Here is a 20,526-nt window from a genome sequence, read left to right as displayed (position 1 = left end):
ACTGTGTTCTGTTGATCTTATGTGCTGCACAATAATGTTTAATATTTAGTATTTACTGTCATATTCCCATATATCATTGTGATGTTGTTTATTCTATTACTCTTGTTCTCTTCTGCTTGTTTTCTTTTTTCTTTCTCAGCAGGTGATCCAGGTGATTGATATATGCATTTTTTTTCTTCTTTTTTTTTCTGCTCATTCTGTTGGTTTTTGTTTTGTGCCCTTCTCCCCCGTCCCTCTTCTCAGCTGTTTCTCTTTCCCTCTTTCTTTCTCCCCTTCTTTCCCCCAGTATTCAGTAAGTGAAAATAAAATAAACAATAAAAGGTGAATCAAATGGACCATTATGGCAAGGCTGGGATGGTCAATTTGGTAAAGTAAATCCATTGGGCATCTTTCTTTGCCTTTAGACAACAATTCTGATGGCAAAAGAGCCAAACGGGACAGGCAAAAAAAAAAAAAAAGAAAAAAAAAAAGATGTACCAAAGAATATATAAATAAAAGATAAAAAGATACCGGCATAGTATGTTAGCATGCTAATATTAGCATTGTATTAGCTTAGTTATTATAGCAGTTAGCATGGCTGTAGATTTGATTGTATTCACTTATACAGACTGTGATTAGATATTCAGACAAAGACATAAAACAGTATAAGGCAAGGCAAGGCAAGTTTATTTGTATAGCACAATTCAACAACAAGGTGATTCAAAGTGCTTTACAGAGACATTAGAAACAAAAACAAATAAAAAGCATGGTTTAAAATTGATTAAAACAAGCAAACAAACAAATTAACTAATTAACAAACAAACAAACAAAACAGTATATAAAATCAAAACAGATAAAATCAGAACAATAGATAAAATCAGTAGTTAAAATGTTAGTTTTGAAATTTAAGCTTAAAAGTGTGGATTTGGTGCTTTATTCAAATGCAGCTGAGAACAGGTGAGTCTTCAACCTGGATTTAAATAAACTGAGTGTTTCAGCTGATCTGAGGCTTTCTGGGAGTTTGTTCCAGATATAAGGAGCATAAAAGCTGAATGCAGCTTCTCCGTGTCTGGTTCTGACTCTGGGAACTGATAAAAGACCGGATCCAGATGACCTGAGGGATCTGGAAGGTTCATACTGGGTCAGGAGGTCACTGATGTATTTTGGTCCTAAACCATTCAGAGCTTTATAGGCCAGCATCAGAACTTTAAAGTCTATCCTCTGACGGACAGGCAGCCAGTGTAAAGACCTCAGAGCTGGACTGATGTGGTCCACTTTTTTGGTCTTAGTGAGGACTCGAGCAGCAGAGTTCTGAATGAGCTGTAGTTGTTTGACTGATTTTTTAGGTAGACCTGTAAAGATGCTGTTACAGTAATCAAGCCTACTAAAGATGAATGCATGGACTAGTTTTTCCAGGTCCTGTTGAGACATCAGATCTTTTATCCTTGAAATATTCTTGAGGTGATAGTAAGCTGACTTTGTTATTGTCTTAATGTGTTTTTCTAAGTTTAGGTCTGCATCCATAACTACACCCAAATTTCTCGCCTGGTTTGTGGTTTTTAGGTGTATAGATTGAAGTTCTCTGGTGACCTGTAATCGTTTTTCTTTGGCGCCAAAGACTATTACCTCAGTTTTGTTTTTGTTTAGCTGGAGAAAATTGTGGCACAGCCAGTCATTAATTTCCTCAATGCACTTACCAAGAGCCTGTACAGGGCCTCGGGCTCCTGGTGACATTGTGATATATATTTGTGTGTCATCTGCATAGCTATGATAGTTTATTTTGTTGTTCTTTATAATCTGTGCCAGTGGGAGCATGTAAATGTTAAACAGAAGGGGTCCCAAGATGGAACCTTGGGGAACTCCACATGTGATACTTGTCTGCTCAGATGTGAAGTTACCTATTGATACAAAGTATTTCCTGTTTTCTAAGTATGTTTTGAACCAGTTTAGTACAGTTCCTGAAAGACCTGCCCAGTTCTCCAGTCGTTTGAGTAATATGTTGTGGTCAACTGTGTCAAATGCTGCACTGAGATCCAGTAAAACTAAGACTGACATTTTTCCACTGTCTGTATTCAGACATATTTCATTAAACACTTTGGTCAGAGCGGTTTCAGTGCTGTGGTTCTGTCTAAAACCTGACTGGAAGGCATCGTAGCAGTTATTCTATTTTAAGAAGTAATTGAGCTGTTGAGAAACTGCTTTTTCAATGATCTTACTTAAAAATGGGAGATTTGAGATCGGCCTGTAGTTGTTCATTTGTGTCTTGTCAAGATTGTCCTTTTTCAGTATAGGTTTTATTACAGCAGTTTTTAGTGATTCTGGAAACACGCCTGACATTAAAGAAAAGTTGACGATCTGTAACAGGTCTGACTCTAAAGTCTTTGAGACCTTTTTGAAAAAACTTGTTGGCAGGACATCTAAACAGCAGGAGGAGGAGTTCAGTTGACCTATGAGGTCCTCCAGGTCTTTGCTGTTAATAGGGTGAAACTGTTTGATGGTGGACACAGTACATATTCTGGATCTGCTGTTGATGTACCAATTGCTTGTCTAATCTTTTGGATTTTTTCTGTGAAGAATTTGCCAAAGTCATTGCAGGCCATGGTTGAATGAAGTTCAGCTGCCACTGACACAGGAGGGTTTGTTAGCCTGTCAACCGTAGAAAATAAGACCCGAGCATTATGGCTGTTTTTAGTGATGATGTCAGAGAAGTAGGACCTTCTTGCACTCCTCAGTTGTAAATTATAATTGTGAAGTTTCTCTTTATAGATGTCATAATGAACCTGGAGGTTTGTTTTTCTCCATCTGCGCTCAGCTTTCCTACACTCAGTTTCTCCATGGAGACTTTTTCCTTCCAGAGATAACCTTCACCTTAATGGGAGCAATTGTGTCCATTACATTTAACATTTTTGCATTGAAGCTATTGACGAGCTCATTGACTGACCCTCTGGCCAGGTCAGGTGTTAATGGGAAGACCTGGTTAAAGATCTCACTACTGCCTTCAGTTATACACCGTTTTGTGATCACTGCTGTTGATATATTTGTGTGGGCTGTATAAGGGTAAGGTGCACCTTTCTTTTGTTTAGAATGCTACTGGCTTTACACATAACTGATCAAAACGATCAAATTTAACAAATTTCTTTCTTTCTTTTCTTGTCTGGAATGCCCAGACACCAGACTTATTTGACCCAAATATGGATCATATTTGCATTTTCGTACAGGTTACATATTGCTTTTATCCCTTCAATTTAAATTTTTGAAAATATCCTTTAGTTATCCAGTTTTATTGTTGAACACTCTTGTTAATAACTAGATCTTAAACAGGATGTAAAATGTTACAAAGCTGTATTCATAAGTATACTTACACAGCCTCAATTCACATTTCACAAGATGTTTGACATGTTTCTTTAAGCTTCTACTACACTGGGACGAGATTGGTGATTACATCACTGATGCACACTGATCCTGAAACAAATTAAGGCATTTCTCCACATTCTGCTTCACAGGTGTGATAGTAACAGTCGTAGCATGAGAGTAAATGAAGATGCTACTGGTTGGTATTTGTGTAAAATTCATTTCGAGGAATCCTTTGTGTAGCTGAGGCTTCTTCTTCCCCAGTGGCTCTCTGGGACTGGGAAACCCATCTTGATCACTGGCTCCACCACCAGCTCCAACAGGCCAGGAGGTTCTGGCACTCTCAGTTCCGTCACCCTGAACAAATTTGAATACGAGCGACCCACCAGAACCAACTGACCGGGGGGGATGCTGGGATGAGGTCCTCTCAGCTGTCGCCAGTACACCTTGAAGTGACGTACGAGGTTGCCAGGGTAGTCCCAGCGCAGAGTGGCGTTGAGGAGTGAAGTTCCAGCCCCACGCAGCCACACCACGTCATCAATGCACACACCGTGAATCCTGTCTGGGGGCACCTGCAGGCTAGCTACATCTAAGACCTTGTAGAAAGAGACGAATAAGAAACATGCTAGAACCAGATTTAAATTCAAATTTTGAATAGATTACTTCTCAAAGAAAACTGGTAACCTTACTGCTGATATTGTTATAGTTGGCAAAAAACCTCTGTCCATCATTTCTTTGTCTGTCTTGAAACCTGTTCATTTAATCAGCTTCAAACTTGGAGTGTATTCTCCCAGTTTAATCTCAAGTGGACTGGAATAAACATATTTATCAGTAACTTTACATTTGTCTTCATGTCATGTGTGGCTAATAAAATGTGTACCAAATACCACAAAATAACCCCACACAAGCCCAGTGTGTAGGGCTTATTTTTGTTGTTGTTTACCTTATGCTTTTATTTTGTCGTACTGTAAGGTGACCTTAAAGGTCTTTAAAGGCGCCTATAAATAAAATGTATTATCATTATTATTTATGGATCCAAGCTTACATTCTAATCTCTAACAGCAGGCACAGAGTAATACATCGAGGAGTACTTGCTCCCACTGTCTCACCATGAGTTCTCCCACCCTGCAGCTGAAAGGCCTGTCCTCAGGCTGTCCGATGCGTTCGATCTTCACACAAACTTCTCGAAGAGTGCAGCAGTGAAGCTCCAGCTGTGAACACCTGCTCACAAACATGGGGAAAAAAATAAGTCCAAGAACTTCAACTCTTTGGAGAAATTAAAATCACTCAACTGTTAGTGCTCCACACACCTCATGGTCCAACCATTGTGGTTCAAGTTTCCACATAGCTGAGTGAACTTGTTCACTAACTGGTGCTCGTCATCCAGTACTTCAGGGGATACACTGTTAACTATAGACACACAAAAACACCCAACAACGACTCGACTTGCTGTGTGATTTGGAGGCAGGATCACAAACCTTCAATAAATGATGACGTATCAGCAACTGTGTGAAACTAAAGCCCCTAAGCCTGACCAACAGCACTATGTAATAAATTGAGACATTAATATATATATATATATATATATATATATATATATATATATATATATATATATATATATATATATATATATATATATATATATATACACACACACACACACACACACATACACACACACACACACACACACACACACACACACAACATGTACTGGTGCCTTTTATAGCACCAGTTCACCTCAGCACACTGTTTAAGGCCTGTTGATCAGCATCTTGGAGAACTTGCCACAGTTCTTCTGTGGATTTAAAATGTCAGTATCTTATGTCTCCTCATGCAACCCCGGACATAATCCCCGGTGTTAAGATCAGGGCTCTGTGGGGGCCACACCATCTGTTGCTGGGCTCTTTGTTCTTCTTAAAATAAGATAACAAATATTTTATTTATCCCAGTGTTAGATTTTTTTAATAGCAGTTAAAAATTAAGTTAAACAAACGTACTAAATGGCCTAAATCATGAGGATACTCCTTTATGACTCTGGATGGATGATGTGCTGCTAAAGGAATTAGGGACCAATAGGATGGCTCTACAAAGGTTTTGTTTATTGAATATTGGTTTTTGTATGAGACCTAATGGCCTCGAAGTGCCCATACTGTGCTGTAAACATGTTTAAAGTTCTTTATTTGCAGGTCTGCCAGAACAGGTTTGCGCACTGTAATGTTCAATAAACACATTTTCCTCATCCAGAACATCGCTGCAACACTTCTTTTGACAAACTCTATATTTTGCCTTCCATCTCTTTGAGAAATCACAAGAGAATTGAGGCGTCAAAAGCAAAAAAAACCATATCTCTAAAGAAATGGAATTATTCTGATTTAAGCAAGAGTTTTGCTTAGAGTGTCTATAAGCCAGACTATTCTCACAATCATACAGTTTAATATTCAAACAGCTCAGTGCCAACGCTGAGGTTTTAACCTGTGGAATCCAGAAACCAATGGATGAGTCTCTTAATCCATCTTTTGTATACAGTCTATAGTTTCCAGCCATTGAAGAATAGTAATTTCATATAGTTTGGATTGAAACACTGCAAAGTCTAAATATCTACACCACTCACCAAAGGAAGGGTCCTTTTTCTCGTTTTTAAAGAGGCACTCGCTGGGTAAACTGTCTATAATGAAACTCAATAAGGTAACAGTTTATAAAAACAACCAACAGCCGTACAAACTTAATTTCACACATGAAAATCAGTCAGTTTTTAATTAGTCTGCTCCTTAAATGTTCTCAACTATAATGTAAACCAAACTAAAGCAGAGAGGGTTTTGACTGTGCGAAATGAGTAGTGATTCCCTGTCAGGCTTAATGGTGGTGATTCAAAAAGATTTTTTGAAGGGTCTTAAGAAACTCACGTTGGATTTCCTGGACATCGACGTGTGTGCACTGACTGGCATCAGTCGTCTTCAGCTCCAAGGAGACTGCGATCTCAGGAGACGCCTTGTAGATGAGGCTCACCAGTGTACTGGACGGCAGGGGTACATGGATGGAGAAGATCCTGAATCAAGGAAAAAAAAAAGAGAAATGAGCTGTTCCATATGTGCCTTAGACTGCAGTTCTGAGTTTTCTATGTGAAAATAAGGTAGAAACTAAAACAAAATAAAGCCTCAATCAAACAAACCCACACACTTGGCACAAACTGGAGTGGTGTGGCTTGCAGGGATGAGTCCGTCGAGCAGCAGCGAACAACTTCCATTCCAGGCGTCCTTCGGGCAGCCAGAGCTTCTCAGCCACCCGAGGCCCCCTAGAGTCTGGTGGTAGTACAAAGGCTGAATCTCCTGGGCTGTCAGGTTGAACCAGCTGCTATTTGTCTCATGCTACATACAGAAAAAAAAAAAAAAAAGAGTAAAAAATACAAAATTACTCTGCACATTTTTAAACAATGTTAATAAACTAATAAAGCAAATAGTACACTTTAATAGGTTTGACAAGTAAACTTTTGAGTAACAGGTAAGCTTTCAGCTGCTTACAGCTTAACGATGACCTGTAAAACATTACATGTTACAAACCTCTGTAAGCATGTTAAGGTTAAAGTTCATGACCATACAATTAGAATAAGACTGGCTTGTTGCAATGGTTGTAGGAAAAGTCCACTTCTCTCTGAACATGAGAAGACGGCAGCATGGTTTAGGTTTGCAAAGTTGTTGTGTCTGAACAAACCACAAGACTTGTGGAATAACGTCCTTTGGACACACAAGGGGAGGTGCCTGCACCACATGTGAAAACAAACACCTCATACCAACTAACGAGCAAGGTGGTGCAGAGATGACGGTTTAGGTTGGTTTTCAGAGGATGGGACCCGGACACCCTGCTGACCCTGAACTCCTCCGTACACTAAACTAGTCTAGAGTCAAATGTCCGGCTGTCTGGGCGATAACCGATCATCTTAAACACACAAAGTAAATCTACAACAGAATAACTGAAAGTGGTTCAAGACGTTAACAAGAAGTGTACTTTGTTTTTCACAGACTAATTCTGGAGTTTGTCTTCTTTAAATAAATAATTACACTGTTGATGATGTTTGTTTGTTTTTTAAATTATCACCTGATATGCAAAATTGTCTTTCCATCCATCCATCCATCCATCCATCCATCTTAATCTGCTTTATCAGAGGCCGGGTCGCGGGGGCAGCAGCCTAAGCAAAGAGGCCCAGACCTCCCTCTCCCCAGCCACATCCTCCAGCTTATCCGGGGGAACACCAAGGCGTTCCCAGGCCAGCCGAGAGATATAATCTCTCCAGCGTGTCCTGGGTCTGCCCCGGGGCCTCCTCCCGGTGGGACATGCCTGGAACACCTCACCCAGGAGGCACCCAGGGGGCATCCTTGTCAGATGCCCGAACCACCTCAGCTGGCTCCTTTCGATGTGGAGCGGCAGCTGCTCTACTCTGAGCCCCTCCCGGATGGCCGAACTTCTCATCCTATCTCTAAGGGAGAGGCCAGCCACCCTTCGGAGGAAGCTCATTTCTGCCGCTTGTATCCGTGATCTCGTTCTTTCGGTCACTACCCACAGCTCGTGGCCATAGGTGAGGGTAGGGACGTAGATCGACCGGTAACTTGAGAGCTTCGCTTTTACACTCAGCTCCCTCTTCACCACGACGGACCGGTGCAGCGCCCGCATTACTGCAGCCCCAATCCGTCTGTCGATCTCCGGCTCCCTTCTCCCATCACTCGCGAACAAGACCCCGACATACTTGAACTCCTCCACTTGGGGCAGGAACTCATCCCCGACCCGGAGTGGGCACTCCACCCTTTTCCGGCTGAGAACCATGGCCTCAGATTTGGAGGTGCTGATCCTCATTCCCGCTGCTTCACACTCGGCTGCGAACCGATGAAGCCAACAGAACCACATCATCCGCAAAAATCAGAGATGAGATTCTGAGGCCACCAAAGCGAAAGCCCTCCGCCATTTGGCTGCGCCTAGAAATCCTGTCCATGAAAATTATGAACAGAACCGGAGACAAAGGGCAGCCCTGGCGGAGCCCATCACCCACCGGGAACGAGTCCGACTTATTGCCGGCAATGCGAACCAAGCTCTTACAATGGTTGTATAGGGATCGAATGGCCCGTAGCAATGGGCCAGACACCCCATACTCCCGCAACACTTCCCACAGGACACCCCGAGGGACATGGTCGAATGCCTTCTCCAAGTCCACAAAACACATGTAGACTGGTTGGGCAAACTCCCATGCACCCTCAAGTACCCTCGAGAGGATAAAGAGCTGGTCCAGTGTTCCGCGACGAGGACGAAAACCGCATTGTTCCTCCTGTATTCGAGGTTCGACTAGCGGACAAACTCTCCTTTCCAGCACCCTGGCATAGACTTTCCCAGGGAGGCTGAGGAGTGTGATCCCCCTGTAGTTGGAACACACCCTCCGGTCCCCCTTCTTAAAGATGGGGACCACCACCCCGGTCTGCCAGTCCACAGGTACTGCCCCTGATGTCCACGCAACATTGCAGAGGCGTGTCAAGCAGGACAGCCCTACAACGTCCAGAGCCTTCAGGAACTCGGGGCGGACCTCATCAACACCAGGGGCTCTGCCACCAAGGAGTTGTTTAACTGCCTCAGTGACCTCGCCCCTGGAAATTGGCGGGTCATTCCCCTCATCCCCAGACTCTGCTTCCTCCTCGGAAGACGTGTCGGTGGGATTAAGGAGGTCCTCGAAGTATTCCTTCCACCGCCTGACAATTTTCTCAGTCGACGTCAGCAGCGCTCCGCCAGCACTATACACAGTGTAGGTAGAGCACCGCTTTCCCCTCCTGAGACGCCTGACGGTTTGCCAGAATCTCTTCGAGGCAGTCCGAAAGTCTTTTTCCATGGCCTCTCCGAACTCCTCCCACACCCGAGTTTTTGCTTCAGCCACTGCCCGAGCCGCATTCCGCTTAGCCTGTCGATACCTGTCGGCTGCCTCCGGAGTCCCACAGGCTAACCAAGCCCGATAGGACTCCTTCTTCAGCCTGGTGGCTCCCTTCACCTCTGGTGTCCACCATTTGGTTCGGGGATTACCACCACGGCAGGCACCAACCACCTTTTGGCCGCAGCTCAATGCAGCAGCTTCGGCAATGGAGACGCTGAACATGGTCCATTCGGACTCAATGTCCCCAGTCTCCCTCGGAATGCTGTTGAAGCTCTGCCGGAGGTGTGCGTTGAAGATCTCGCGGACTGGGGCCTCTGCTAGACGTTCCCAGCACACCCTCACTACGCGTTTAGGTGCACCAGGTCTGTCCAGCGTCCTCCCCCGCCACCTGATCCAACTCACCACCAGGTGGTGATCAGTTGACAGCTCAGCCCCTCTCTTTACCCGAGTGTCCAGAACATATGGTCGCAGGTCTGGTGATACGATTACAAAATCGATCATCGACCTACGGCCTAGAGCGTCCTGGTGCCACGTGCACTTATGGACACTCTTATGTTCGAACAGGGTGTTCGTTATGGCCAAACTGTGATTAGCACAGAAGTCCAATAACAAAGCACCGCTCGGGTTCAGATCAGGGAGGCCGTTCCTCCCAATCACGCCCCTCCAGGTCTCGCTGTCGTTACCCACGTGAGCATTGAAGTCTCCCAGCAGGACAACAGAGTCTCCAGGTGGAGCACCTTCCAGCACCCCCCCCCCCAAGGACTCTAAGAAGGCTGGGTACTCCGAACTGCCACTCGGCGCATAAGCGCAGATGACAGTCAGGACCCGTTCCCCGACCCTAAGGCGCAGGGAACAAACCCTCTCGTCCACCGGGAAAAACCCCAACGTACCGGCAGCAAGCCGAGGGGATATTAGGATACCCACCCCAGCCCGCCGCCTCTCACCAGGGGCAACTCCAGACTGAGACAGAGTCCAGCCCCTCTCCAGGAGACTGGTTCCAGAGCCCAAGCCATGCGTAGAGGTGAGCCCGACTATATCTAGCCGGTACCTCTCAACCTCACGCACTAACTCAGGCTCCTTCCCCACCAGAGAGGTGACATTCCATGTCCCTATTGCCAGTCTTGGCAGCCGGGGGTCAGTCCGCCAGGGCCTCCGCTCCTGGCCGCCACCCGGCACACAATGCACCCGACCCCTATGGCGCCTCCTGCGGGTGGTGGGCCTGCGGGAGGATGGGCACATGTCTCCTCTTCGGGCTGTGCCCGGCCGGGCCCCATGGACTAAGGCCCGGCCACCAGATGCTCGCCCTCAGGCACCCTCCCCGGGCCTGGCTCCAGGGCGGGGCCCCGGTAACCCTATCCCGGGCAGGGTAAACTGTTCCCTCGATATTCTTTTCATAAGGGTCTTCTGAATCGCTCTTTGTCTGGTCCCTCACCCAGGACCAATTTGCCATGGGAGACCCTACCAGGGGGCAAAAGCCCCCAGACAACATAGCCCCTGGGATCCCTGGGACACACAAACCCCTCCACCACGATAAGGTAGCGATTCAAGGAGGAGAATTGTCTTTCCTTTACATAAAAAAATGTAAAGTGTAATATGAGTATTCACTGTTGTACTGGTAACAGTGAATACTGTCCTTTTTCTTTTTTATGTAAATTGTCTTTCCTTTACATAAAAAAGAAAAATGACAGTATTCACTGTTACCAGTACAACAGTGAATACTCATATTACACGAGTAAGCCCTCTGATCCAAAAGCACAGGCTTCAGCTTGGTCTTGGCTTCAGACAGTTTCTTCTATTCTATCTCTATAGTGATGTCAGTGAGATCATTACCAGAGGGGGACACCCTAAATAAGGCCATCTGAGTCACAAAGCTCTCTGTAAGTACAGAAGACCACCCACCTGCTGTTCAAACCTTCTGTTTGTGAGGAAAAGCTCTGTTTAGAAGAATGGGAGACGGGACAGCAATGGCAAAGCAACTTAAGGAGTGTACATCAAAGCTATACAACACCTCAGAAATCAACCCTTTTCTACACAATCTATGACGCTAACACAAAGTTAGCACACCCCTTCACACTAGCCAAGCAGATGAAACTTGACTGGGATTGAAAACAAAACAAAAGAAGTGATGCAACAGCTTTTAGAATCACACCTTGTTCCAAGTGTACTCAGATCACTGTCAGCCCTGTAAACTGCTCCAGGGCTGTTTTTGACTTTGCCGTGAGTTTTGTGGTAAAACTTCAAAGAAATATCTTATGGAAGTTTTCCTTATTAGGATAGAAATATGTGCAAGTATGTAGGAGCATTTCTTTTAGGATTCATTTTAAAATTCTTTTATTTGCTTTTAAAGCCCTCCATAGCCTAACCCCATCTTATCTCTCTGAGCTGCTACAGCCTTATACACCCACCCGCTCTCTCAGGTCAGCTGATCAGCTGCTCCTGAATGTACCCAGGGCTGAGCATAGAGGAGATCGTGCGCCAACCTATGGAACGATCTCCCTTCAGAGAGCAGACAGGCTTCTTCTCTACCTGTTTTTAAATCACTCCTGGAAACCCACCTCTTCACCCTGGCCTTTGACACCACGTGAGATTTTGGTTTTTATTTTTAGTGTTATTTTAGTTGTTTTTAGTTGATTCTATGCTGTTTTATCTTGTTTTTAATATAGGGCTGTTTTAATTTTTATGTATTATGTGTTTTATTTATTTTTGCTGTCTTCTGTTATTCTATTGTTTTTAACTTATTTTCTGTACAGCACTTTGGTCCTGTGCTGGGTATTTTAAAGTGCTTTCTAAATAAAATGTGAGCAAAAGAAAGTTTAGTGTCATATTGTTATTGGCATTTACACAGGGAGTAATGCAAAGGTAATACATGAAGCAGTGTAATACATAAATAACGCTTTACTTCAGTACCTGTCCTTGCCAGTAGACGGCATTCCCAAAGCCCTGGCAGAAGGAGGAGACGAAGGGGAGTGGTGAGGCTAGTCGGTGGATGTACAGGTAGTTTGACAGAAGAGCCCAGAACCTGCACACAGGACAGACATCTCAGTCTTTACACTGACTAACATGCCCCACATATTGTCTATATTTGAAAGATGGATGCTGTGTCCAGTTCTCAGAAGTGTTGCAAATGCACAAGAACCTTAACTTAGCATTTACTCCAACAGCCAGCAAGGAGTGATTGTAAGTCTGAATGTGAAAAAGGCTCTCAGCTTCCTCCCCCTATTATGGTTCTCATTAGAGCCCAAAAGGACTGACAAGTGAGAAGTTACTAGCCTCTCAGTGCACAATCTCACTTCTGCTGCTCACTGTTAAAAAACAAGACAGTGATGGCTAAAGCCTTCAACTTATGGTGCCTACACCCATCTATAAATACAGTCTGATTTTTTCACAGAGTAGATGTTGCACTAGTCTCACTTGTCTTGATTCTTGCGGAATTCACTCTTATCCTCATGAGTCTCGTATACCCAGCCAGGAGCAAAGATGGCTACAGAGAAGTTGTGCCTTCGAATGATCTCCAGCGCCTGCAGACAACCAAAATCAGACGCTGCACGGTACAAGCACAAGCTGGTAAACACAATTCACAGTTTCTTACCTTATTTGTCTCAAACATTCCTCCTACTACCTCTCCTCGAGCAAACACATCCACTCCAACATAGATGTCAGCTTGGCGGTCTTGGAGCGCCAGGTTCTTCATCTCCACTAGGTTCTCCTCCTTCCAGTTGTAGTTGGTAAAGAGGCCATCGCAAGCATCAAAAAACACCCTGGTATGGAGATATTGACACGGATACATAACTGTTTGCCAGGAACTGACAGGCTAGAAGCAATCGTGATCTAAAAGGTCTGACACACTTCTGTGGACCAAAGTTCTCTTTTTCAGTCTTTGTTTTTGATCAGATGCTATAAAGGAAACACGTTTTGTTTTTTTTTAATCTACCTGTTGGACTGGTTGAGCTCATTCTGCCATTTTAGCTCTCCATTGTCAAGTACACTGTCGTACCACAGCACAAGGCTGCCGGACACTCTCTCGTGCATCTGGTCTGTCAGATAGCGCAGGAACAGCGGCACATTTCGCACTGCAACCTCCTGTAAGCAGAGAGCAGCACACATGATCCATCTGCTACAGCTGCAAAGACTGACACTGTCATGCAATCGGTTTACTTTTTCCCAAAAGGTAAGCACAAATCAAAGCACACATCAGTAGTACAGCGGTCCCTCGCTATAGCACGGTTCACCTTTCACGGCCTCGCTGTTTTGCAGATTTTTTTGTGCAATTTTGCATGCTTTTTTTTTTTTTTTTAAAATACACAGCGAATTGTGTTCTGCATGCTGATTGGCTGTAGACCATTGTCAATCGTGTCGTGTCTCCTGTCCAGTAAAGAATGCGTTCAGCTTGTCAAATTTACATAAATCTTCAATTGCTAGCAGTGTGACTCTGAAGTGCTGCACTGTGTGTTTGTACGTTTTCTCCCCAACAAACACGGCAATGTCAACGAAACGTTTTATACTACTGGACTTATTTTTCTACAACGGTTTGAACTTTAAGAGTCTTTAAACAAGAGAGAAAAGTGTGAAAATGTTCATGCCTGTCTGAAAAAAAGTGTATATAGTGAGTAGTGAGGGGTTTTACATTAAAACATCTCTAATAATTGTAGAAAATAAAGCTGACTACTTTGTGGATTTCACCTATCGCGAGTTATTTTTAGAATGTAACTCCTGCCATAAACGAGGGACCGCTGTTTCTGATTAAATCATTTCTTTGATCTGCTCCAATAGATGGTAGAGTAAAAGCTAAATACTCACAGCCTGTTATTAATGACAGATGTAGGATTTGTTTTTGCTTCTGTGGCTTTTTCAGTGATTTAATAGGTTTTCAATAAGATTGCATAAAAGCTGTCTGTAATCCTTCCCCTCTACATCTACTGACAAAAATGTAGAGGGTGCTGCCATTTCTGGGAAAACGGTACATTAAGATTTACAACATACAATTAAGTATTGTGTAAAAGATGACTTATTCGTCTCAGTCCAGTTTATTTTTTTAAGTGTTATTAAAAAAATAAACAGAAAAAAATTTAGGCTTTTTTCCTTTTTTAGATAGTTAAGAATAGAAACTGGAGACAGAGAGAGCGGGAAGATGGAACAAATGGCATCCGGTTGAAGTCAAACCTGCCACTGCATTACAGTTTTTCTCAAATGCTAAAACACATGTCACAAACGTTACCACCAGGTCCCCCAATGTCCAAACACAACACCCTTCTCTAAAGCTACATAAACACAACCACACCTTCCCACTGCAAAACTCAAACTCCCACACCAAGAGAGCAGCTCGAAGCTGTCAAAACTATAAACACTATACACAGCATTACACACTACAGCAAAACAATTGAAAACACAATGCTCAATTTGTGAGAAGGTTCTTTGTTTCATAACTGCCAATGCATATTTTAGAAACTATACAGTAACGGATCGTCGTAGATCTCTGCAGAGGATTAGGCATTTAGATTTGTGAGTTTCATATGAGTAGTATAAATCTATAGAAAATCCTGCATGTACGTACACTACTGTAACACAACTCAATGCAAAAACAGAATCTATTGCACACAACAGTAATCTTGAAAACATGAACAGGGTGTGAAGTTTTTTTTATTTACGTTATTCACACCACACACACACCACAATCACTGTGCGGCATCATGTCGCTGAGCTGTTGCTCGCATCTCGTCCGTAATGATGGTGCGAGGTTGTCTTGCTCTCCCTCCTGGACCTTCTCCTCTCCCATGTTGGCCTTCTCCTCTTCCTCGTTGGTCGCTCCTCTTCCTCCTCTCATTTGAACTCCTCTTCCTCATTGGCCTGCTCCTCTTCTTCCAGGGCCAGCTTATCTCCCTCCTCTGCATCAAATTCCTCTTCCCCTGACTCTGCCTTCATCCATTGTGTTTGTTTGGAACCTTCAGCATACTGTGCACTCTGAACTTGCTTTTACATGTGGGTACAGCATTAGCAACAAGTGTCTTCAATTTTGAGTCATTGTGTGTAGTGAATGACGCCAGGTGTGTTCCCTGTGTTCAAAGATTGGTGACTGTGGCAAGCATTTTGCATCACATGGGCTTTCATTTGAGGATATGAGCAGAGTTGTTTTGCAACATGTGTTTTAGCAAGGAAAAATGTGTTTAGATTTATGAGTACAGAGGGTTGTGTTTTGTGAATTGTGTCTTCATGTGACATGTGTTTATGGTACTGGAATATGGTGGCTACATTTAGTAAATGTGTTTAGACTACTGGTCATTTGGGTTACAGGATTGGCTTTTGTGTTTTAACATTTGAGAAAAACTGTAAACACAGGTTCATTATGTCAGCTACACTGGCACCCAATATGTTGGCTTTGTAATCATCAGGAACTCTGTCCCTGACTGCCTCCTAATCCATGCCATTCCAAGCTATGGTAAATTCTTGATCAAGTGCAGGAGTTTATGTACCTGAGGGTCTTGTTCATAAATGAGGGCACAAGCAGCAGAAATGAGCTTCCTCTGAAGTGTGGCTGAGCTCTCCGTTCAAGATAGGATGACGAGTTTGGTCATTAGGAAGGAACTTGGAGTGGAGCTGCTGCTCCTCCACATCTAAATAACCCAATTTAGGTGATTCGGGCATCTGTCTACAATGCCTCCTAAATGAGGTGTTGCGAGGAAACCCCACAATAAACACAGGACACACTGAAGGGATTATATCTCTTAGCTAGCTTGGAAAACACCTGTGAGTACCCTGGATGAGCTGGAAGAGCTGACTAGGGGTAAAACTTGGTGCCGGTTGGGAGATGGATTAAAAAATTGGCTGTATTTCCTAAACATTTTGTTTTAGAGGTGAGCACAGAAGCTTTACTCACACTGAGCTTGTTCTCTATGTTAATGAGCCAGCCGTCAAAGCCAAAACAGTGGCTAATCTGGACAAGTTTATCAGCTACTCTCCGGTACGACTCCTCATCTTTCAGGAAGTCTTCACACATCGCAGCTCCATTTATCCACTCTGTGATGAAAGTCCCTGTAGACCACAGCAGTTTAACATTTCAAGACAAGAAAAGATACCATTTCTCTTTCTGCCAACATACTCCTTTTCTTTTAGTATATCCTACATTTAAAATTTATGATGCTATTTCAGACGTACTAAACTGGGTCTGGTTCTGCTTTATTGAGACTTTCTGCTCACCAATAACGATGACTCCATGTTTGTGTGCAGCATTGGTCCACACAGCCGGAGGAATAGTTACCAGGTGGTGTGAAAAGTAGTTAAAAATATCGATGTACTGCCAGTGGTAGAAAGCATATGGAGCCTCTGCATTTGTGCCCTGAACAAACCTTAGAGGGGAAACAGAAGAAAGCCTGTGTGAGACCAGTACAACAGTGTGACTGTAACAACATCTCCATGAACTTAAACCAAAGAAATAAAAGCTTAAGCCACAAGTTTAGGCTGTTCTAGGTAAGGTGTATCAAACTGTAGCATTTACAGTACATGTAGTTGGTTGTAACTGGATGTGTGTTGGGATTTACAAGCATTTCGAATTTTCTTCTAGCTGGGAACAAGTGACCTGACATCTTTTCTCCAGAGGAAGAAAATGTGTCAATCAGATCTAAAATAATTTAAAGTAGTAATGAAACTCTACGCGTTTTAAGGTTATTTTACGGCATGGAGCCTCACTAAAAACTGTCATGCATACAAAACTGCCGTTTGCTGCAGTTTTCTTAAGTAGCTATACCATGGTCTAAGGCATAGTTTGTGGGCTGGCCCTTGATGGATCTCAGAACTGGGCAGAGCGGCAGCCTGCAGCCAGTTAGAAGCTAATCAGTTGGATGACCTGGTGCAGTGTCTAAGAATAATTCAGAATGAATAATTACAGATTTTAATATAATACACTGGTTTTAGGGTGGACCCTTTAGTTATTAAATCAAAGGCAGGGAATTAGTTGTGTTGACCAAATCTTTTCAAAGTAAATTAAAGAACTATTTGTGGCAAAGATGATAAGAGGAGAATATGTCCAATATTGTTGCAGTCGCTTACGCACGCACGCACGCACGCACGCACGCACACACACACACACACACTATGCTAACTAAAGCCACAAAGAAATTATGCTTTCAAAAAAAATTGTTGGTAAGATAAAAAAGACAAAAACAGCTCTGTATCACCTGTTTGCATGTTTTCTGACCATCTGCACTGAGACAGAAGCAGCTACTGTCGATGTATTAGCCTTCCCCGTCACAAACGCTAGCTCACAAATTTAATTATTCGGCTGCTCCATGGCCTGTTTCCTGTCACGCACGCTGCTGTTTTGGCTGCAGCTCATTATTATTGTAAAAATATGCCACTTTGACCGTAGGCCTGCTGATATATTGCGAAAGACACTTTGTTTTCTAGGGCTCTCATAAACATAGCTTTTGTTCATGTATAGAATCGATCAGCATTGAGCATGATTGCAGGTGTTAGGGTAAATGACGCAAAAATGCCACTGAAAGTGGTTATATGGAAAAGGACTAATATACAAGGACTGCTGATTCAGCGTGGTCCTTGTGTAAGAGTACCAAACAATCAGGATTTAACACCATAACACACCCACACATATCATTTTTGTGCTTAACATGCACGGACAGAAGAAGGTTATTATTTAAAGCACCATAGTAAACTGCTGTATTGATAGTCTATGTTAAAATACGAAGAAAACTATCACACCCTATTATTAAGACAGACAAATATCTGACTTTAATTACAGTTTTGTATTTCAACAAGCTAATTAAATATAGATATTTGCCAAGGCAACAATTTTAGCTGTACCCTTTACCCCAGTGGCTTTAACCCTTTTTATAAGGTCAGCATGCACAAGGTTTGGGTGCTCTGTGATCATATCGCAAGGTGTCACATTAAGGTCTGTCAGCAAGATTAGCCAGAAATCACCGTGCTGAATCTTATGATTCAGAAACGTGAAGCATAGACAAAGAAAGTGCGTATCACATGTTGGCATGGCTCACTCGCTTCATACCTGTCATCAAGGTAGCCACCCATCATGTCATGAGACACCAAGGTCCGTCGCAGACAACGGTCCAGAGGAGGCTCTCTAGGTGCCAAGGGGACAACTGCCACACTGAAGGGGTTTGCCTTACTTCTTGTCCACGACAACAGATCCTCCATTGATTCAAGACCGCAGGTGATTGGTTCAGTGGTGTCAGCATCATAATGTTTCTCTTGAAGACAACAAGAAACAGCATGTACAAGAATGTACAACATACCAGCTTTAACTCAGATCTTTTTAGACTTGTAACCTTACTAGGTAGCGGTGACGCTGTATACGTGACGACTTCACAAGTAACTGAGTCCGTGGGCTGATCCAAACAAGATTCCAACCTGATAAAGGATAAGAAACCAGGAAAAGGTTTTTTTTTAAATTGGTTTTTAAACTAATCTGATGTGACAGTATTTCCGAAAAAGGTTCCCAGACATCAAAAATTTTTCTGACAATATTGCAATTAATCGGTTCCCAGACAGAGAAAATTCCCTTAACATAAAAAAGTTGCTCTGGAAGAGTCCTGGAAGAGTCCAGCACCCACCGGAAATTAGTCCGAATTGTTGCCAGTGTTGTGCCAGAAAGTGATCGCCTACCAAAACCTGATTTCCAGTGCTTCCTGGTTTTTATGTGTAATCTCTTTGTGTATGTTGGTAAATAGACTTCAGTGAAGAGGGTTTACAAAGGGGTTATATACAAAATGTAAAAATTACATGTTTTTCAAGTATCTTTATAACTCTGTGTTATTGTACTTACATTATAACCAATCTGGTCCTTTTTGTCCACTTAAAATATGTTTACAGAACTGTTGTTATATTTGTTGCAATATCTTCTGTCCTCTTGGCCAGATTGCTCTTAAAAAACACATTTTTAACTGGATAAATAAAGGATATATAAAAGTCACTGCCAAAAACTGATTACGGCTTCTACCTTGTTACAAGAATGCTGTTTGTGGTTCAAGATGACCTGATATCATTCATACATACATATATTTGACATATGTCTCACATATTATAGACCAACAAGTTATTTATAGCAGTTTAAATACGAGCAACCAGTTTTTGGCAAATACCAGAAATCAGTTTTTGGCAGACGATCATTTCTTGGCATAACACCGGTAATGTGGACAAAGCTCCCGTAACAAGGACTGAATGGCTAATAACAATGGACCGGACACCCCATACTCCCGAAGCATCCCCCATGGGACACTCCAATGCCTTTTCCACACACTCTCAAATATCATTGAGGGGATAAAGAGCTGGTTCAGTGGTCTGCGAACAGGACAAAAACCACCTTGTTCCTCCTGTATCTGTCGTTCAACTAACAAACACTCTCCCTTTCAAACAAACAAACTGTGGTTTATGAAAAAGTCCAAAAACAAAACACAGCTCGGGATCAGTTTAGACAGGTCGTTCCTCCCAGTCACGCTCCTCGATGTCTCCTTGTCGTTGCCCACTCAGTGACTTCAATAAGCCTGGTTACTCTGAACTGTTTGATGCATAAGCACAAACAGTCAGGAATCGTTCCCTGACCAGAAGGTGCAGGGAAGCAACCTTCTCATCCACCGACGAGAACCCCAATGTATCTGGCATGATCCCCATAAATGATCATTCCCTTCCTGCTTCCAGTAATGTGTCCCGTAGTTTTCTCCTTTCTCTTCTCCTAGGTGAAGACGGAGCTTAACTTGACAAGACAGAAGATCTTGACCGGAAGTTCTCTAACATAACTTTTTTTTGGCAACGTGATCGATCATTTCGTATCCTCTCTTTGAGATTTAAAAATCAGTTTTACAAAAGACACCTGACAAATATCTCATAGCATTTCAATAAAGACATTTCAAGTGGCAAAGGTGATTAATTATAATATCAAACGCAGAGCAGGAAGAATAGCAGACTGTTAAACATACTTGCAAAGCTGTTCTTTGTTTTATATTTAACGCCATAGGTTATGTTGACTACAGCCTATTTACCAAAATAAATAAAGATATAAGGCATAAAAAAAAAAAGAAATACGTATATCGGGAACTTTTAGGCCTAATTTTCACACAGCAGGCAGAAGGGCTCTCCTGACTAAATGTTGTACCTCTTTCCTGCGACACCATCACTTTCCTCTCCGTTCTTTCTTTTCCTTCGTAAAGGAAGCTGGATTTCCTCACCACTCGATGCCATTTCCCTGAATTTCGTGCAGAGAGTAATGAAGTGTCAAGTTATCTGAAGACATGGAAACTGAAACGGTTTTTCAACCAGTGAGG

At 42.9% G+C, this 20,526-nt stretch overlaps 1 protein-coding gene across 1 annotated transcript; it reads right to left on the bottom strand.

The window, feature by feature from the left end:
- Positions 1-1,176: 1,176 nt before the first annotated feature.
- On the bottom strand, positions 1,177-20,526 carry engase (endo-beta-N-acetylglucosaminidase). Its single transcript, XM_085351328.1, has 14 exons — positions 20,358-20,526; positions 18,540-18,616; positions 18,255-18,456; positions 16,430-16,578; positions 16,110-16,264; positions 13,170-13,318; positions 12,828-12,996; positions 12,650-12,756; positions 12,146-12,257; positions 6,514-6,701; positions 6,240-6,382; positions 4,641-4,740; positions 4,440-4,551; positions 1,177-3,926 (listed from the first exon to the last, which is right to left on the bottom strand). Exons 1-14 carry the CDS (start codon positions 20,441-20,443, stop codon positions 3,549-3,551), a joined length of 2,127 nt encoding a protein of 708 aa, XP_085207454.1. The 5' UTR covers positions 20,444-20,526; the 3' UTR covers positions 1,177-3,548.

The sequence above is a fragment of the Diplotaxodon limnothrissa genome, linkage group LG4, assembly GCF_057381915.1.
Source record: "Diplotaxodon limnothrissa isolate DT_005_m linkage group LG4, D_limnothrissa_male_GT1.1, whole genome shotgun sequence".
NCBI lineage: Eukaryota > Metazoa > Chordata > Actinopteri > Cichliformes > Cichlidae > Diplotaxodon > Diplotaxodon limnothrissa.
This window is presented reverse-complemented; position numbering and strand designations above follow the sequence as displayed.